The sequence below is a fragment of the Ictidomys tridecemlineatus genome, chromosome 2, assembly GCF_052094955.1.
Source record: "Ictidomys tridecemlineatus isolate mIctTri1 chromosome 2, mIctTri1.hap1, whole genome shotgun sequence".
NCBI lineage: Eukaryota > Metazoa > Chordata > Mammalia > Rodentia > Sciuridae > Ictidomys > Ictidomys tridecemlineatus.
The window spans coordinates 213,728,908-213,748,008 of NC_135478.1; the positions used below are offsets into that span (position 1 = coordinate 213,728,908).

Below are 19,101 nucleotides of genomic sequence, written 5' to 3' on the forward strand. Positions count from 1 at the left end.
AGTAGCCTTAGAACTGGCATCCAGAGACTAGGAATTGTCTATGTATTATTTTCCATTGTATGACAAGATGCTTCTGCTATGAGTTGCCAGACACATGACCCATTGTTCTGCCCAATCACTTGTAAATAAGACCGTCCTTGCTGCTACAGTGGCTGAATGCATAGAAGCTGCTAGGGTGGCCAGACAATGCTTGGTTTTGCTCTGCCATTTACAGCTGTGCTTTAGTATATGCCGCAGTGGCTCAGAGTGACCTACATTTGACCCCATGGTCAGCATTTCCTTCATGAACCGCATTTGTCTTCACCTCATTCATCTGAGTTTGCACTACCAGTAGTACTTATGAAGCTCTCTGCCCAGTGGCTGGGGACACTGACTACTCAGGTAGCCTAGTTCTAATAGGTCATCTTGGGTGGGATTTACTGAACCCAGCTGCTCCGACATTTTACAGTGTAAGGGTTCAGTAGCAGTTCAGGACAACTACCGTGAATATCTACCATGTGTCAGGTGCTATTCAAGTTGCTCAAAAAACATCTTCTGTAGCTATTTAAGTAAAAGCCTTAAGAGAAAACCCCCTGAGGCTGATTTGTGACCATCTGCTTAGCATCTGGGGAAGGAACTGGCTGAGAGTGACACCCACAAGGACAACAAAAACAGGAGGAAGTGGCCAGCTCACAGTGTGGAGAAAGGGAGACATTCCATTCCAGAGCACCCGGCACAAGGCTGCTGCTTCTGAGCCACAGGTGCAACCACTGCAGGGGTGTTCAGCCCCTCAGCAGACTCGGGGCAGCACTCAGTCCCCTGGGGGGGCTTTCCTGCTGCTGCAGGATTGTCAGGCACACAACTTGGTGACTTCAAGAACCCACAATACTGCTAGGAGATGGGCTCATGACCTCTCCCAGGAATCTTCTGTTCCCCTTTTCTTTGGAAATTCAGAGAAAGGACTTAGGTAGGGCTCAAGACTGAGGAATTCAGCTATGGAAATACTGCTACAACAACTGACGCACATTAGAGGAGAAAAAGGTTAAGATTCAGCCACTTCTGCTGCCACATATTGACGTCTTCCACTTTCTCTAGGAAGCCATGCCTGATGATGTCCTCTTTATAGGCTTTCAGCTTTTTCTCTCCTTTGTTCTTGTACAGTGGGTCTTCTTTAGTGTGCATCACAATCACCTGGGGAGCTTGTTCCAAAGGACTGTTGGGCCTAGCTCCAGAGTTTGATTCAGTAGCATTTGCTGGGTTAAAAAAATGTGCATTTCTAGCAAGTTTCCAGGTTATGGTGATGCTGCTGGTTCACGACCAGTTTTGGAATAACCAATCTTACAGAAAGGAAAAATCAAAACCAAAAAAGTATTTATATATATATATATGGCAGTCTGGTACACTGCTGTGTGAACATTCTGTGCTAGCTCTTCTCTAATCACAGAATTCCACTCTAGCTTGCTCCTTCCTCCATATGTGTGCTTTTCATTCTCTTCAGTCTATGTAGAAAGGGGTTCTGTTCCCTTTAAAACATAAGTGAAGCGGGCTGGGGTTTTGGCTCAGTGGTAGAGCAGGCAGGGGTTTTGGCTCAGTGGTAGAACACTCGCCTAGCACATTCGAGATCCTGGATTTGATCCTCAGCACCACATGAAAATGAGTAAGTAAAATAAAGGTATTGTGTCCAACTATAACTAAAAAATATTAAAAAAACATAGTTAAGCATATTTAAACACCTTCTTTCTAGAACCCAATTAAAATGGGGATTTTTGAAACATTTTCTGTGATCATATCCTCGTAAAGACACACAGGTACCATTTGTACACTGGCCAACAACATAGATGTTCTGAGACAGCTTTTGCTGTATCTTCGGACTGGCACAGATTTTTTTCTATCAAAAATAAACTAAGCAGCAGTCTTCTGATGCTGACAAGCTTACAATAGAATCAAACTGATTTCACATATAATCTTGCTCAGTTTGTGATGCAAAGTGATCATTTCATCCTAAAAAGAACACCCTAAAAGAGCTAGTGATCATGAATTTGGAAAATGTGTATCTCCAAAAAATGTGTAGGAACTTAAATGTGCAATTAATGCGTGGACGAGGCAGACTGTGTCTGTTTTCTTCAAGTCCAATGACAAGTTTGATGCTGTCAGCTGTATCTAGTTCCCAGTCGGCCAAGAGGGTTGTTAAACATTTACAAATTATTGCAATGAGTGACTGGTGCAAAAAAAAAAAAAAAAAAAGTGCACTGACTAGGAATATTTCTTCCCACTTATTATTTATTTATTTATTCTGGAAGTGGAATAAAATAAGTTAGAGTGGGATTTACTGAACCCAAGTCAATCAACCAACCCAACCTTGAGTCAATCAAGGTTCTGGTATAGTTGTAGAGAAGACTTGAAAAGGAAGGCAATAGTAACTGAGGGAGAAAAACACTGCTGACATTAGCTGTAGCACAATTCAAGTTTATTCCATTTGTTCTTGCAACACAAAACTGAAACACAGTATTATTTAGCATTCGGATGTACATGAACTAGGATACTTATGAGAAACCCAATTGTGTCAAAAGTATGACATTGTGGAAAAATGAACTCAAATATATCAAAATGCACAAAGCACTAGTCTTCCTCCATTACTGCTTAGAAAGATATGATTGTTTCTCCATTTACAAAATAGAATCAGGACAATTTAAATTTTTAAAATTTTGCATGCAAACACTGCAATTGCTTATTTATGTAGGAGGGCACTCTTACCAGCTTCTTCTATACACAATTGAGTATACAATATTGCATGGAAGAAAACAGCAGCTCAGTTGAAGTTTCAGGGGAAAAAAAAAAAACAAATAGGTACATGTAGATTTAAAATCCATTATTTGTGGAAAGAAATCAGTGAATAAAGGGCCTACTAGTTTGCAGCTTCCACACACTGCACCTACCTACTACGTTGCTGTGCCCAGCTGGGTTTAGAATGGTGAGCTGTGCAAAAAAGAACTACGTGGAGACTCAGGTGCTGTGTATAAATTCTATGTCTATAAACACCAGTCTGCAGCTGCAGGGGGAATTTGTTAGTATCCTACTGTAAACAGGCAAACAACCTGTTTTTACTTGTTATAGTGCATACGAAATGACTGATTTAATACAAAACTACTGAACATGCAAGATTTTTTCTGAGATGTTAAATAGTACTTCAGTGGAGAACAAAACTTACTTAACCTTTTGCTAATGCATGTAGTACCAAAAAAACAGACATGGTTTTAGCTTTACTCAAAATATGAACGTAAGTGTTGTGAATTTCTCTGCCAAGTGGTTCAGAAATACATTATAAATAACCTAGTTAAAAAAAAAAAGAAAGTGTAAACCATCTTGGTCAGTCTATTCTATTCTATGTTTATATGTTATTTTCTCAAGCAATTGCTTCATAATTATGGGGTTTACAAAATGGCTGAGAAAGAAGAGGGAAGGCGAGATAGCCTCTACTGCATTACAAGGAACATCAGGATAAACCGTACAAAGAAGCCCATAATGACTACAGAAAGCAGACCAAATTTAGGAATGATAGGATGGTGCACTCTCTGCAACAGCCAACAACAACACAACACTTGCAAAGTAAAGGTGAAAATTGTGTGAAGGGCAAAATTCAAGCCTTAAAAATAGCATTACGCCAAGAGGTGAAACCACTCTTTGTATTATACTGATAGTTATAGACTGACAGAGTGCCCTCCATTTCCAATCAGGATGTCCAACTCTAATAGGCTGCATTAAGACAGCAGAATTGCCAAATATAAAGTATTTTAAACCACCATTTTGTGATTGTTTTCTTGGACATAGGAAAATTACAGGGTTAAGCTAGTTGAAAGTGAAAAAGCCACAGGATAAAAAAAGGGTTCATGAACACACACACACACATACACACACACACACACACACACACACACACACGCCAACCAACCAATCAGCAACTGATTAATAAAATTTATTATTAGCCAGGAGCTGACTGTTCTTGATAATATTTTAACCCTGTTGTAGAATGCTACATTGCCTTAAAAAAATCATTAGTTCTATATTATCCACAATCTGAATAGAAGTCCCTAACCCACCCTCCCCCCTTTAAAAATTTGAGGTACATTCAATTATTGCATGACTCGGCTAAGGAAAGACCCTAATATTTTAGTAAGCCTATATGAATGGCAATTCAAAGAAATCTCAATATTTTAAATGCAAGATATCAAATTTAAGGTTACATGTTTAATTTTACTGCTCATGAAATAAACATTTGGAGATGTGTCTTAAATTTTCTGCAATTCATAAGAATGCCATTTCAGGGCACTGTATTCTAAGAACACAGAATAGATTATTAAGTTGTTACACTTTATGCAATACATGACTTATAAAAGAAAAGAAAGAAAAACACATTATGCAGGTGGGTTGGCATGTTCAGCAGAAGCCTGTCCACAACTCGGGGAACCTGGTAACAAGCATATCTCTGTAGGGATGGGGTTAAATTTGTCCAAATAGTAAATCTAACCCCAGTGATAGCTTTGGTGCACTAAGTAATCAGCATCCAAGATGGGTCTGAGAGAGGCATTCCAAAGAATGTTCCTTGATTCTCTAAACATAACTGAGGTCAATTAATTCAAACAGCAAATGAAGAAAATCCATAGGTACTAAGAAAACCTTTCTCTCTTTATGTGATACTAACACGCTTATGGCTATGATTCTATTTTTAAACCCCCTTTTACTACCAGCAGGAGTTTGAAAATGTTTCAATGTTACATAAATGTCTGACTCTACAGGAGAAAAATAATACGCATACTGGAATGGTTTCTCCTTTAGATTTCTAAAATTTAAGATTTTATAAATAAAACTAGTCAGTTTTATCTAAAGAGACATGAAATCCACATGAAAGGGGAGAGAAAATCCAAAGTTCAGTCATCCAGCAATTTAGGAGTGTGCCCCTCCTCACCTTAACTGAGCTTTCACATAAAGCTTAAAGTCACTGAGGGAAGATTTGGTCACCAACCACAGGCAGCGCTCTTAACTGTGCCAGGAAATCCCCAGGAGAGTGCATTCTTAAGGCAGAAGGCTGTAGCTAATTGCTTATCTCAGCACCCTAGGTTTACATCGCAGCAGCCACTACTGCTCGCAGGTAGGGCTGCCAAATAAGAGTTGGCCTTTGTATAATCAGATCTTCAACACAATCTAATTAATGAATTAGCTAGGAAGCTGGAAAGGTCAAATGTTCCTGGTACGTTGTGTCTTTGCTCTCCCTTGGGTATAAGCTGTGTATTTTATTAGAAATGGAAAAGAGGCTGGCTTGATCAGGAATCCTGGTAAAATTCTGATCCTGGCTTTTCCCCTCCTCCAAAACATTGTTTTTTTTTTCTGGTAGTCTGATTTGTTATGAATTTCTCTCTCCCCTCACCCCTCTGAAAGTATTTAGCTGAAGAAGCTGGCAGATAGAGAGTGACAGACAGACAGGCAGCAGTGTGAGGCCACAGGAGAGTCATTCTTCCCAAGTTATCAGTCCGTCCATCCATCACTGGAGAAGAGCTCTGATTGCCTGGTTGTCAGTGGCTTCAAGGGCGGTCAGTCCATCTGGACCTTTCACAGTCTTATCAGCACCCTGGAAAAGAGAGGGAAGAGCCTTCAGCATTAAGTGAACCCATAACAGGGTGAAGAAAACACAAGAGTAGATCATGTGGCATAGGCTAATGTTTACACTGAGAATTTAAAAAATTCCCCTGCTGGAATTCACTGGATTACAGAAAAAGAAACAACAAAGAATTTGGTGAGGTTATGGATTAAATTGTAAAAATGCTATATTACTTTTTAGGCACCAGAAATAATAAGCTACAAACACAACTTGGCATTAACACAAGCAATGACTGGCTTTTGTTCATACTATTATTGCATATTTACCCCATTAAGCTTAAAAAATAATATCCCTCTGTGTGGTAGGAAACAAAAGAAAGACATTTTTGCTAAAGAAAGTACTCCTGTGATAAAATTATTTTTTTCTTCTCTGCAACATTTTTCTCTACAGTGGCTAAATGTTATGTATGTTAAGAACATATGTGATACTGATCATTTTACTTAGGAACACTTAGCGGTAAATGATTGGGATGTGGGCTGTAAGGAGGCTGCTCTCTAAACTAGGGAAATCTTCAGTGCAGACTCCCGACTGTTCTGAGTGCTTCACCTGCAGGTGCTATCCTGTAGTGGCTCTACGTTCTTATCTGTCAGTCCTTTCTAGAATGAAAACTCCATGGGAACAGGAATCCTGTGTGACTCATCACTGCATCCCAGAAAAGTAAGTGCCTGGTCCATGGTAGGTAACGCACTTGCTCCCAAGCTAGGTTTGAACCTTCTAGCTCCCAGAGACAATATCCTACCATCTGAGGGTTCTCTTCAAGGACCCCTGCCACAACCAATAGTTATTCACCAGGCTCAGCTCCGCCCAGCTCCCCTTGCCAATCTCTTGTTCTTCTGTCAGTTCCGAAACCTAAGAATTTGTCTACAGGTAATGTAAATGGTACCTTAGAGACCCACTCTAGTCAAACTTATCTGCCTCTTTTCCCATTAATTCATATGTGCTCCCATCCTACAGAATTTCTCACTAGTTCATGAACATTCCATGAGCCATGCCTTCATACACGTGGGGCTCCATATGGAATGTCTTATCCCATTTTCTCTGGCAAATCCATCCATCCAACCAAGAATCTGCTGAATGTTTGATATGTACTTACTAAGTAAGGATCTAGAGAACCAAAGAAAACCCAGACAGAGTCTGTCAATCTGGCTGATGTGGGAGAATGACAAGTCAACATGGCACAGTGGGGTGAATACAGTAGCAGTACCATTCCCTGGGGGTGGTGGTGAAGTGGCTCATAAATCAGAAGAGGATGTTGTGGGAGGGCATGAGGGCTAAAGCCTTCCTGGATGAAGTAGTGCTTGGGCTGAGTCTTGGTGAGTAATAAGCTGATTAAGTATAACAAGGAGACAAGGTGACAGATATCTGGGAAGTCTTAAATTATCACAAGGTCTTCCTCAATATCACTAAGTCTATATTTTCATTTTCTAATTGAAATTAATTGCTTCATGGAAGACATGGAACTCAGTCAAGTGGGAGAGACATCAGTGAGAATTTCAATTCAATGTGGTAAGCTCCTCAACATTGGTTAAATGACAATAACTGGGACCACTGCATTAAAAAAAAATGATTTCTTACTCGTTTTGATGGCTGTTTTTTGTGACTAGCACTGGAAACTATAATTCTGCATTATTAAAGAGTTACATAACGTGGTGAGCCATCAGTTTATTTCCCTTCTTTTGATAATAGCACTCTGAGGATTCTTTTGTCCTCTGCAGTGTGACTCCTAGGATATAAATCAAGGAGCCATGTACTTTTCCCTTGTCCAGTGTTGAAGATTTGTATAAGTCAAACAGGATTCTCTCTTAATTTAGAATCTCAGGTGGAGAGACCAAAAGAAATTAGAGGTTATTTATCATTGTGGTGTCACCTGGATGACAAGCTGAGGAGTTCCTACTATTCAGAGCCCTGGTGTCACCCAGCTGCATTCTCTCTCAACCTGATCCTCCAGCTTTCCCTGTGATTTCATGACTAGTCAAAAATTCCTTTCCTACTTGTTGCAGTCAATTTCTGCTATTTGCAGCCAAAATATTTTGCTGATAAAATATTTTTAAAATTTAAAATCACCTTTCCTCCCAATTATAATATCCAATTGTGAAATAAAACTCAGAATACACAGAAAAACAATATTCTTAATCCTGCAAGTCAGATGCAATTGATAATTCACATTTTAAATGAAATTAATAAAGTGCTTAATATATTTAACAAAGTGGAATCAGTTCTAAAAAAAGACAATGAACTGGTTTTGTCAAATGGATAAGAGTATTACAAGAAAGTTGTTTTTTTTTTGTACTTGATGCAGCTATATAGAATTTAAATATATTTGGTTATTTATCATTTCTCTGAAAAAACATTTTTAATTGTTTGCTTTTAGTTTCAGTGATTACTGCCATAGCTTTAGGTAATATATTCATGCTGAGTTATTAGCTTTAGATTTTTCTCTCTGACTTCCTGCTATGTAGAAGAGGCTTCAGTTCACCACCATCATTTTCCTGGGACTCTTTTTTATGTCTGAAATGCCATTTTCTTTCTTCGTATTATTCTATCAATTTTGATAGTATCTCATCTCTCACACACTAATTTCATAAGGCACTTTCTCTTAATTTCCCGTCATACTCTCCAACTTGCCAGCATTTCTGTTTTTTAAGATTAACTATTCTGATTTGTAAAAACTGTTTTCTTATTGGTTTATTTTTATAGTTAAAAAAAAGAACAATGTTTAAGTTATTTCTAGGTAAACACCATCTGCTGTGGCACTTAGCAGAATACTATGATTAGTTTTCTCTCTGTTGCTTCAATACTGCAACCTTCTGCTGCCCTCACTAGTGACAGAACTGGGAGATGAATCCCAGAGTAGCAGCCTGAGTTTTTCATAGTACTGTTTATTTATTTACAAATAACAAATTTCTAAACATATATGTTAGTTCCAGGATAAACCATTATAATGTGTAGAACCTAGAACGCACTGGATTAAACTCAGTTTATTTCAATATCAGTAGAGTGGCTCTGTCATACAAGGTCATTTAAGGACTTGGGTTCCTTCTACCATTCCTTGAGTACCTCTAAATCCCTATGGCTGAAGCTGGCTTAACTCTATACCTGCTTCCAGCCCTCTATATCAGGAGAGGTGGGGTAAGTCCACAGCAACTGGCTTCACATTTTAGGTGATGATTTGCAAGTGGCACACATCATGAATGCACATCCCAAAGTAGCCCCAAAAGACACACTTATTGCAAGGGGAGCTGAGATAGAAGGACTAACCAGCTGCCATGTGTGCAACTAAGACCTGGGGTTCTCTTCCTAAATGAATGAGGAAGAAACAGATTTGGCAGACAGCCTACAATCTGACTCTTACTGTTCTGAAAATAATTTGGAATAAGTCATCGATGTCCTCTTAATGCCAAGATCAATCACTGTCAGCGGTATTTGAACAGTGCAGCCCTCAGGCTCAAGACACTAGGTCCATATTCTGCCTACCCTGCCTTTCCTTCTCCCTGCACCAACTCTTTCAATTCACCCTCGCCCCCTCTTTCCTTGCTCTCTGGCTGTCCTATATATATATTGCTATTCTTTATGGTTCTTCTATTTGGAACTCTTTGTGACTTGCTCAAGGTGCTTTTCATTAGTCTTTTCAGATATGTCAAACCTTTATCCTTATCCCTCAGATAGTCTAATTCCACTCTTAATGTGGAATTAGCTGCCTTGAAATTTAAGCTCATGTATACATACTGGCTTTGAGTTTTCATCTACTTTCAGTCCCATAAATACCTCAAATTCAACCTCTCCTAAAATGAATCTACAACTTTCCCCTAAAAACTCACACCTTTTTTAGAAATCTCCATCATGGTGAAGAACACCACCACCTTCCAAGAACATGGAGACATTATGCTGTTCTTGTTGATCTCCCCGAGTCTTCCCACAAGATACCAAGTCACTCTTCTTAACACTGCCAATCTGTCTATGCTTCTCCATACTCTCTTAGTTTGGTCTTCATGTAAATATTCTGATGCAATAGCTTCCTTTCTCTTCTTTCTTTTCTTACATCATGCAATTCATACCCCACACATCTGTCTGGGTAATCTTTCTCAAACGAAAGCCGACCACACTGCTAACCTTCCTAAGCCTATGGGCACCCTTGCAAAATAGATCGAAGACAAATAACATGACACAAAAAGGCACATTTGCTCACTACCTACTTCTCTAATCATATTTAGTGCTAAATTCCTTCTATCCTAAATTGAAGCTCCAGAAAAAAATTCTACCATACCCTACTGCATTGTGATCTTTTTTGTCCTGTGACTTTTCTCATCGTGGCTTCCATCTGGCCTATATTTAGAGCTTGATTCAGGTGATAAAGTTTTCTCAAGTAGGAAAAGCTGCTATGGCCAAATTAAAGTGGCCATAGCAAACAGCCTGGTTATCATTCCAGAGAGTAAAACTTTTAAGGCAATATGAGTAATTTATTGATTTTCAGATGTCCTACTTTTTGATATCAAGTATTATTTAATAGTATATGGTAGAATGTAGGAAATGTTAAAAAAAATTTTAAGTCATCTTATCTCTGCTCATGAATAGTTTACAACCTCGTTGGAAAGATAATCTGTACAGGCATGAATAAGAAGAATGTATCTCCTGCTTGTTACCTTTTTTTACTTTCCTCCTCAGATAGCCTAATTCCATTCTTAACAGGCACAACTAGGGCAAGAAAATTGAATTAGTAGCATTTTAGAATGAATTAGTAACATTTAAGAATGAGACTCTTAAAACATATTAATAATATGATGTTATTTTCACAAAAGGCTTTTGTGGTAAAGATGCTGATTACAGTTATACTGATCAACTATTAGCATATGAACCAGTTTTGTTTCGATGCACATTAATATGGTAAAAATATACATGGACCTATCTATACACCCACATGCGTGTGTGCGTGCATACACACAGAGTATTAGTGGACATTTCTCGTTAAGACTGTTTTACAACCTTAGAATATAACCCATTTCTTCAGAAAAAAATCTAGCAACCATAATTTAGAATAGTTAATTCATTTGTGGAAAGAAGGCAGTTTTAAATCAAACACAAACTGAATGCCTGAAAGAACTAAGACAGCAGCTGAGAATTAAAGCCAATTCAAGGGACATGTGAAAGGAAATGAATAGACTGTATTTATTTTGTTTGGTAGTAAATGTTTCATAAAGAGGTTGAAAAATGTAAATTTTTATTCTTCCCTTATGACATACTTTTCCAAGGCTAGTATTCCAGTGAATCTCATGTCATTTGAACTAGGAACTGAATCTAAAATTTTATAAAAACTGTTGAAACAGCTTTCCAGGGTTTAAGCTCTTTATTATATTCTGGAAGCATGCTAAGAGTCCTCAGTTAGAAATTCCTACTTCAAACATGTACTGTTCTCAGTCCAAATAAAATCAGAAACAAAACTGAACAGCAGGGAAAGTCTCCTGAAGAGGGTGACGTTAACAGCAGAAACATCTGACAGAATTTTGACATGACTTGTGTAAACCAAAAAAACAAAACAAAACAAACAAACAAACAAAAAAACCCAAGCAAACAAACAAAACCCCAGAGACTGAATCACTGCTAAAGCTTAGCAGTGGACTAGAGTTATAAATAACCACACAGTAAAACAGGCCCAGAGTGTCTGATGTTGATAAGTCTTCAAGGAAAGGGTTAACCAAGTTTATTCTACGTGAGAGAACTGTACCTAATATCCTTAAGAAATTTTCTATCCAAAATGTTTTAGCTAAAATGTTTTTATTCTTATAAAGGCATCTTTCTCTTTTCCACTGTATTTGTTAATACCTGAAATTAAATTACATTCAATCGAAAGTACATTTTGTATACTTGTTTATTCCATCTTCTCCTTTAAGAAAATGAGGTCTCCAAGAGGAGCAGACTTGTTTATCTTCTTCATCCATATATCCCCAGTATTTAAATGAATAGACTGTATTTATTTTTTTGGTAGTAAATGTTTCATAAAGAGGCTGAAAAATGTAAATTTTTATTCTTCCCTTTAACCATCCAATTAACTCTTAATCAACTGTTACATTCTCTCTGAAGCCCTTCGGGAATTTCCCAGGCAGCTGCTCCTCCTTTAAGTCCACAGCCTGTTATTGATCATACCAATATGCCCACTTTGACCCTCCCTCCTTGTTTTCCTCTACTACAAAAGTGGAAAAAAAAAATGGAATTCCCACAAATGGGAATATACATGTGGCCATCTCACACAATTTTTGGCCTCTCTTATAGTGGGTTATTCCTTAACTCCTCCTTCTTTTCTGAAAAACAGACTCAAGGCATAGAGGTAAGGTAATCATCTCGTAACCTACGACCAGAGGGGATGGAAGGAGGCGTGAGGGTAGGATGATGATGCACACAGTGGAGCCAGTTGTACTACATATCTCAGACATCTTGATATGAGCCACTTTCTTGTTTAGATTGCTACAGTAGGGGCTTTTATTGTGGCTAAATTTCTCTTACAGCACTTAATAGAGTCTACAATTATCCGTAAATAAACTTCTCTTTCCCAAATTAGGCTGAACTCCATAAGGACAGGGTTTTTGTTATATTCATCTCTGTAACTTTAATAGCTGGATTAATGTCTGGTATTCAGCCAGGCTCAACAAGAATTTGTTTAAAAAAATTCATGTCTGGGTCACAGTGTAAATATAATGAGTTACAAATATTACCCTTAGTGAACACACAACATACACACAAACACCACACAAATTAAAAGGAACAAGTATCTCTTCTACCATCCTGAATATGTACCACCATTTCTCACTATATTAAAAAGAATACTGCAAGATATTTTCAATTTACTGCATATTAAAAGTCCTGAGAAACTGTGTTATGTTCATAAAGAATCTGTTACTGGACTGGGAGTATGGATCAGTGGAAGAGTGCTTGCCCAGCATGCATGAACCCCTGTGTTGGATACCTAGCAGTGCAAAAAAACCAAAACCAAAACCAAACAAACAACAACAACAACAACAAACCACCAAAAACTCCAATAAAATGAAGCCACAAAACAATAAACCACCACCCAACTCCATTATTTCATGATTGTGGGGTGTCTGTTTGCAATTCCACAGTGCTATTGATAGAATATTGAGAATCTGAAAACTTTCAACTGTTTGAATTTATACTTCTTTGTTACAATTGCCAAAAAAACTTACACAGTTCAATTCTGGCGACTACTAAAAATGAATTTGGCATTTAGTGACATTAAAAAAAAATCCAAATACCCACAATTATACATGTTGTATAACTGTATTTAGTGGTACAGGATCTCATAGCATATTTAATTTCATAATTAACTTACACAGTGATAGAGGAGACAAAATAGTGTTTCTGGATACCCCAGAGTATCTAATATAATACAAAATATGCAATGTGAACACCATGTTCCACACATTTCAAAACTGCCATGTAGCAGGTGACCTTAACTACATATATATATATATATATAAATATATTTTTTTTCCCACAGCAGTCTCATAAAATAGGCACTGTTAACTCTATTTTATAGACAGGTTCTTTAGTTCAGAGATTAAGAAACTTGCTAAATGTCAGTCAGACCGACAATGGGTTGTTGAAGGGAAGAATAAGCATTTACATTTTTCCAGCCTCTTTATGAGACATTTACTACCAAACAAAATTATAAGACTGACTCTAAATGCTGTGTTCTATGAAATCTTCAGTTGAAAATCATCTATAGCTTCTTGTTCAAAAATGTGAGAAAGAGTCTCAGACTTAACAATTTATTACCTTTAGATATTTGTACCTTATTTGTCTCTCTTCAGGAAAATGAATACTTTTGTAAAATGGAATAAATACACAAGATATCATCTCATCTGTGGAACACTTTGAGGATAGAGAATATCTGCAGACATTCAGTTCACAAGTCAATTCAACAAGCATTTACTGAATTTCTATTAAGTACCAGGTGTAGACTTTTTAAATAAAATTTTATTGACTCACAGTCACACTCATTCATTTACGTGTAGTTTAGAGCTGCTTTTGTGCTATGGTGGCTGCAACAGTAGCTGTGACAGACCACATGGCACAAAAAGCTCAAAACATTTACTATCTGGCCCTTTACAGAAGAGGTTTGTTGACCACTGTTTTAGGGTATTAAGGAGAAGGAACAGACTACTCCTATTTTCACAATCTATCAAGGACAGAGGAAGGGCTCATTTATGCAAATATATGGCAAGTACTGTACTAAAAATAGAGGGACAGACCACCCACTACCTTCTTTGATGAACACTATTAATTCCACTGAGTTCGGATGTCAGTGACTTCCTGGTTATCAGGTTATAGGACTAGGCTTTAAATCCAGGCTTTGTAACTTCATGGTCAAGATCCTCCATTGTAGGATTCTGCCTAATGACTTGCTCCCTACACAATGGGTTAGGGTTAACTACAGCACTGCATGAGAACTTTACACTTGACAACAGCCAAGTGTTGCTATTGTCTGATCTCTTTCACTTAAACAAAACAACAAAACAATTCTTGCAGCCTCAATTAACTCTTAGAGGTAGGTACTTCAAAAGTTTTCCAACTAACCACAGCAACTTACTCACTTAAGGGAAACTAACAAATGAAACCCACACACATTTATGAGCCATGAGACACATTTTACATTTCAACTTCTAATTTGGACACAGTGACCACAGTTCATTTTCAGTTGCAGATAAAATGGTTGTGGATTTGTTCTTATGTTACTCACTGTAAAAAAAATGATTTTAACATTTCTATTACAACCATATTTTAGCAAGAACAAAAAGATTATTTAGAGGTTTCAGAGAAAAACTCATCATAGAAATAGGAGGATGGAGTAAAGCATAAGTGAGTCTTCAAATAACTTCTAAGGACACTCAGTATTGACCTGTTGTAGTACTTCTGTTGTAGAACATCATAAATTTTAGATGAAAATTGGTCTATATTTGAAAAAAATCTGTCTATACTTGAAATATGTTTATACTTTATTAAAAGTTATTTTCATAAAGCTTATGTTTTTCAGGGAACCCCTGTTCCTGAAGAGGGTCTCCCCTTTTCTGAGAAGCACATCCATCCTGACTAGTTTTAGCATCTACTGAAAATTTATGATATACTAGGGGCTTTGCAACAAGTTGCTTATATCCACATTCTCTCAGTTATCTACTTTGCTTTAACGTAGTAGTTATAGGAAGGCTCTGAAGCCAAACTGACTGGATTTGAATTCTAACTCCCTTTCTGTTATGGTTTGATGAGATCCCCCAAAGTTCATGTGTGGAAAACTTAATCTCCAGTGCAACAGCTTGGGAGGGAGGGAGGACATATTAAGAGGTGATCAGGTCAGATGAGCTCTGCCCTCACGAATAGATCAATGTGGTTCCTGGGGAGTGAGTGAGTTATTGTTAAAGTGGATTTGTTATAAGTCCAACCCTGTCTCTTTTTTCCTTTTCCTCTTCTATTTTCTATCACAGGATTATGCTGCACAAAGGTCCTTGCCAGATACTGGCACCATGCCTTTGGACTCCCCAGTCTCCAGAGCCATGAGACAAATTTTTGTTCATTCTAAATTACCCAGTCTGAGTTATTCTGTTAAAACAGCAGAAAATAAACTAAGACACCTAGTCAAGCTGTGTGATCCTAACTGCTCTGGGCCTGTTTTCCCAATGATAAAATGGGGAATAAAAATCATGCCTAATATGATTATTGTGATGATAGGTGAGTTTATTTGTATCAAGTACTTAAAGGAGACAACATTATGTTGGAAATATCATTTTATCGTGAGCTACCTTATACTTATCAACTCTATGTGGTAAGTACTGGTTCCCTGTTACAGAAAAAAAAAGCTATGCTGTGATATTAAAGAACTTGCCAAAGTCACAGAGCTATTAAGAAGCTGAACTGAGCACTAAGGATTGTTTGGTACCATGACACACAAATGTTTCACTAACTGAAACTATACAAAATAATGATGTACTCCAGTCTAAAAGAGCTACATGAGTAAAAACAATGAGCTTACAATGGACACACTTGTGTATGAGGTGTATAAAACCTATCAAAACAGTAACAATTGATTCTTCAGTTATTACAGAGTAAATTTTGTAGTAATCATTTGGGTAGGCCCTTTATGATGCAGTCTCATCTTACGGCAATTCAGAAAGATACTGCAAGGCTCAGTAGTGCAAACGTTAACCATATTATATGGAACAGAACTTTGGTGGTTTTAAATAATAACAAATGTGTGCTTGAGAATACGTGAAGCTGCTTATATTTTATGGAAGCAGGGCAGTGAGTAAATTGAATAAAAATTGGCTCTACCAACAAGCACATCTATTTGCATATGTTCAAAAGGACTGATTTTCAACACTTATATACATTTGATTCTTAAATACAGCAGCGAAATCTGTACTGTAACATACTTCATTGTGAATCAACAATACTGGTACTTGAGAGAGAGATTCCAGTGGTTGCTTGATTTTAAAAAAAGAAAATATATTTATTAAAAACATCAACAACAATAGATAAAATGGTTTTCTGTATTTCTAAGCAGACTGATTTTTTTTTTTTTAAATATCAACAAATAAGAAATAGTTAACTTAAGAGTGGTCTAAAACAGGGCTGGCAATGTAGCTCTGTGGAAAGACACTTGCCTACTCTGTGCAAGGCCTTGGGTTTGATCCCCAGCACTGCAAAATAACCAAACCAAACCAAACCAAACCAAGTAGTATAAAAGAGCTGTGAGTTACCAAAATTAGTGTTGCACAATAATCAGGGTTTATACATAGATTTTTTCTTGTAAAGTCGGAGTGGACTTCCTAAGGAGATAAATTCTTTGACAGTGTGAAGCAGAGAAAAATGAAAACAAGAAAGCAAAGTTTCTCTTGGACTTCTTCCTCTCAGATATAGCTTAGTACATCAAGTATCTCTAGTAACAGGAGATACTAACAGGAGATAATAACAGGAGATACATGATGATAGATACAATGATATATAATAAAAAATTAAGTATGCTGTCAGTTTATTTTTGTAATCTAAGAAACTAATTATAATGCTTAAAGTTCTCATTAAATTTTCAATTTATGGTATTTTGATTTTTGATGTTAAGATACAACATTCTCTGCCACTCTCCCTTCTTTATGTGGCACTGAGGATTGAACCTAGATGTTCTCTATCACTGAGCTACCCCTCTAGCCCTTTTTATTTTTTGAGACAGGGTCTCACTAAACTGCTCAGGCTGGCCTTGAATCTTCGATCCTCCTGCCTCTGTAATCTGTAATCCTGAGCTGCTGGGATTACAGGTATGAGCCACTGTGCAAATGTAGTATCTTTAAAGGATTGACAATAGAAACACTGCTCCACAATCCCCTAGAGAGGATTATTTAGAAATGGTTTTCCCTAGGATTAGGAAGCAAGAATACTGGACCCCTTAAAAATCCTTTATTATCAATTATGTGTTAAGAAGGAATTTTAGTAAGTACTAATATTATTAAGTTTAATATGCAATATATTAATTTACATTAATATGTATATTAATATAAGAAATGTCCAACATGATAATGTACTGATGCTTTAGGCAAACAATTATTTCTTATAGAATTGTTTTGTAAGCACAAAAGTAGACTAATTGTCACATGTAACTTGAAAATAAATTAATTTTTGAATTTATGAAAGCCTATCAGATAATTATAGTTCAAGAATACTACTTTTATAAATAACATGCTCATTGCATCTTGCTATGAACCAGGTATTTGTGATTTTAATCAGTTTAGAAATGAACGAACGACAAAAGTCCTAGAGCACTGTCCTATAAGCTTGTGTGTGATTGCATAAACTAATAAAACTATTTGAGAAATAAGTGCTTGCATAATCGAACTTGTATCACTTGGGAAGAACTGTTTTGTCATTGAGGGTTGAGGTTTTAAAATGATGCATAATATAAACTCTAAAACTATATATGAGCAACAGCAGTGGTTGGCTGGCAAACTATGGCTTGGATACTTGTTTTTATAAATGAAGTTTTACTGGAACAAAGCTGTGCCCATTTATTGATGTACTATCTATGGCAGCTCTGGAGGTGCTGTGGCAAAGTTATACCTGCCATACCAGGCATATGTGACTCTTCAAGAAAGTTTGGCCACCTCTGTACTAGAGGATATTTTTAAACTGTATTTTAAATACCCCCCCCACCCCCCAAAAAAACTCCAACCCTTCCTGGTTAATATTTTTAAGGCAAAAAAAGAGTACTTTATTCAACTAAGATAATTACAATTCTAAATGACACATGATTACACAATCTGTTCTTGTTTTGATAAAAACAGGCTGAAGTGTACTGGGCTTGGCCTTTATTCTGACTGCTGTGCTCCTAAGTTCCACTTCTCTACCAAGGATGTCTGTTTTACACACCCAATACAGCTTCTTTCTTATGCTCTCATTCTTCTGTTGCTGTTACACTTCCGAGGGTGCTACTTGAGATTCAATTTTAGTCTGTTTCACCTGCTTCTCCTTTTCCTTGTCTTTTCTCATCAGTTTTGTTATATTTCTCATATGCTCTGGATACTCATACACCAGGAGCTTTTGAGTGTCTGTCTTCTATCTTATATGTTATTATTCACCAATTCTTCAGTGCCAGTTAATTTTAATTTCATATTTTAATATTTGTTTTGATTTATTCAGGTATTAATTTCTTTTTATTATTCCTTCTTGTATCTGCTTCTTCCTGAAGTGCATCCAACTTATCATTCCACTTGGTGCTCAGGAGTACTGAGCTCCTCTGGGCCTGGAGAAGCCCTAGAGAAGCCCTGGATCAGCTCCTACCTTTTTGCTTTCTTGTGCATATTTAGAAATGTTTCTTCTTTGCCCCTGTCTTTGCCTGCTTTCTATCTTTCAAGGATTTGCTGTTTCTTGTCTAATGAATCCCCTCTTATGGTCCAAGCAGATACTGATTCATTCACTTTAAAAACACTTTTTCTGTCACTGGGGACAAAAAAGGGGATAGTAGAACATGAGCTCAGACATCAATCTAGAAGAGGAATTCCTACATCTGTTAATCTCTACATTTTTCTAATTTCCCAACTCAACAATTAAACATCATGCTGCATGAAATTTTACCTGCAAATATGTACAGGCTCCATTTCTTATAACTGCCCTAATTTTGAAAGGCAATCTCAAGTAGTAGAATATAGGTTATTGAATCATACATCTTAGAACAAATCTTGAGTTCATTACATTGTTTGGCCTTCAGGCAGTCAAATTTTTCAAAGATATACAGTTTCCTTATCCATAAAGTAGAGATAATATACCTATGTACTTGAATTGACAGTAAATTATAAGTGGTATAGTATATCATTTACAGTTTGATATAACATATTCTAGCATTTTTTGTTTGTGTTTTGTGATCCTTTTCCATTAGTTGTGATCCTACTGTTTCTAAATTGCTGTTTATTTTTTTTTTCTTT

General features: G+C 36.9%; 1 protein-coding gene across 1 annotated transcript in view; it reads right to left on the reverse strand.

The window, feature by feature from the left end:
- Nucleotides 1-2,429: 2,429 nt before the first annotated feature.
- The window catches only part of Mtpn (myotrophin), a 35,015-nt gene continuing 18,343 nt past the window's right edge, over nucleotides 2,430-19,101 (reverse strand). The window contains exon 4 of the mRNA XM_005332408.4: nucleotides 2,430-5,602. Coding sequence (XP_005332465.1) covers nucleotides 5,516-5,602 — 87 coding nt within the window. The 3' untranslated portion in view covers nucleotides 2,430-5,515. The remainder of the gene's footprint in view (nucleotides 5,603-19,101) is intronic.